This window comes from Gigantopelta aegis, chromosome 15, assembly GCF_016097555.1.
Source record: "Gigantopelta aegis isolate Gae_Host chromosome 15, Gae_host_genome, whole genome shotgun sequence".
NCBI classification, from domain to species: Eukaryota; Metazoa; Mollusca; class Gastropoda; order Neomphalida; family Peltospiridae; genus Gigantopelta; species Gigantopelta aegis.
This window is the reverse complement of record NC_054713.1, coordinates 16,462,571-16,464,654: the sequence shown is the minus strand read 5'-3', so window position 1 is coordinate 16,464,654 and position 2,084 is coordinate 16,462,571. Positions and strand designations below refer to the sequence as shown.

Here is a 2,084-nt window from a genome sequence, read left to right as displayed (position 1 = left end):
AGCCCGGTACCAGCTCCAACCCAGAGCGAGTTTTAACGACTCATTGGGTAGGTGTAAGACTACTACACAGACTTCTCTCTTTCACTAACCAATAACAGCTAACAGCTAACCACTAACAGCTGTCTTGGACAGACAGCCCGGATAATTGATGTGTGTGCCCAGGACAGCGTGCTTGAACCTTAATTGGAACAAGAACTGGTGTCTTCTTTCGTGCCCATCAGCGGCTCAGTCTTACTACTGGTACATCAAAGGCAATGGTATGTGCTGTTTTGCCCATTTTGCATTTGCCCTAGTTTGACACCCAACAGCCGATGTATTTTTCGCGCTAGGGTGTCGTTAAATATCCATTAATTAGTTCTGCACATTGGAAAGTGCATATAAAACATCCTTACTGCTACTCGGTAGTAGTAGCCCAACTAAACCTAGATATGATTATGGAGCGTTGACAGTAGTGGTAAAACTACCGTTTCTGGCGCAGTTTGGCCCATTCACTTAACACGCAAGAGGTGTCACCCTCTCAGCGTCACCCTCCCAAGAGGGGATGGTGACGTCACAGCCCAGATGAATTTTGATTGGCTTACTAATGGCGATTTTTAAAAAAACGGGGAAATCCCATACCGCGCCAACTAACCAGAAAATACCACCAACACACCCACCCACCCATATTGTATACCAAGTAAAGCATAAATAATAAGAAACCATTCCATAGACACTACCAAGACATGAGTATGTCTTTGGGCATCAACATGAAGATGCATTAATATAAATGATGGCTATTGCGCTATTAATAAACAACATAAGACAGAAATACATTTTCATTATTTATTTCCCCATGTTCATCACGAGTGGGTCACAGGTCATGGGGTCCTGCGCCCACCCTTACAATCTATGTATTGATCTAATTCTAAGCATGCTCTTTGTATTTACAAGTGTTCAACGTCAGATGTCTTCACCCAAGAATTAAATTTCTTTGGCCAGTTCAACCACTTGACATAGTGTTCTTTGTTAGCACCACGTCCTCTCGTCTTTAGAATCTTCTCAACTTTCCAGAGATCGTTTTCTTTCACATCAATCTTTTGGAGTTCAGGCTGGTGAAAGGTTCCCAGAATTTCATCACCATTGTAGTCCTTCACTCGATACAGAGGTAGTCCACCGCGTAATAGGGGTTGGCTGATGGTGAAGATTTCTCCTGTCCACCTCTCATCATATTCCCGACTGAATACATTTCTCAGATGAGTGAGTTTCACTTTATCTCCAACCTTGAAACGAAGGCGCTTCTTCTTTGTTTTCACTTCTTCCTTGGGCCAATACATTTTCCACCAAATGTTGGTTTCTTTCTCAGTAGTGACTTTGTCTGAAGCCATACCGATCGTCCTGTGATAGGTGGAGTTATAGCTGTTGGCAAAACTCTGCAGATGATCGACGTACTCGTAAGACTGTTTATACGTGAAGTACCGGTATAGCCTTGTCTTGGTGGTTTTTAAAACTCTTTCTGCTACAGCCGCTTTGGTTTCATTGTTGGTGAGTAGATGTTGGATGTTCCTTTGTTTAAGAAGTCTTTGAACCTCTCGAGCTCTGAACTCTTAACCTTGATCCGTGCGAATTCGTTTCGGTTGTCTCCCCTCTTGAAATACATCTTCCAAAGCTCTTGACACTGTTAGGCCTTTTTTATTTCTCAGTGGTCTCAACCATAGGTGTTTGGAGAAAACATCGATCACCACCAACACAAAGGTATAACCTCTGTTATACTTGGCAAATTTCACCATGTCCATGAGGTCAGCTGACCACTGGTCATCAATTCCAGTAACTATAATCTTGTTTCTGGCAAACTGTCTTCTGATTGGGCGTTGTAAACTATAAGCTTCTTGTCTTTGCAACCATTTTCTGATATTGGTTTGGCTGATGATGTACTTCCCGGCTCTTCTGACATATCTGTACAGTTTATTTGGACCAGAAGAACTAGCTGGGTTGATTGGATCGTAATAAATGTATTTCAAGTAGTCTTCCCACATGATCCTAACTCTTGAGTGGTGTCAACGATTATGATACTTATTTACAAAGGAGACGTTTTATATAGTCTAGTT

General features: G+C 42.1%; 1 protein-coding gene across 1 annotated transcript; it reads right to left on the bottom strand.

Annotated features, from left to right (window-relative positions):
• Nucleotides 1–923: 923 nt before the first annotated feature.
• LOC121389683 lies at nt 924–1,364 on the bottom strand. The gene has a single exon (XM_041521333.1). The coding sequence runs from the start codon at nt 1,362–1,364 to the stop codon at nt 924–926; it is 441 nt and encodes a 146-aa protein (XP_041377267.1).
• Nucleotides 1,365–2,084: the final 720 nt, after the last annotated feature.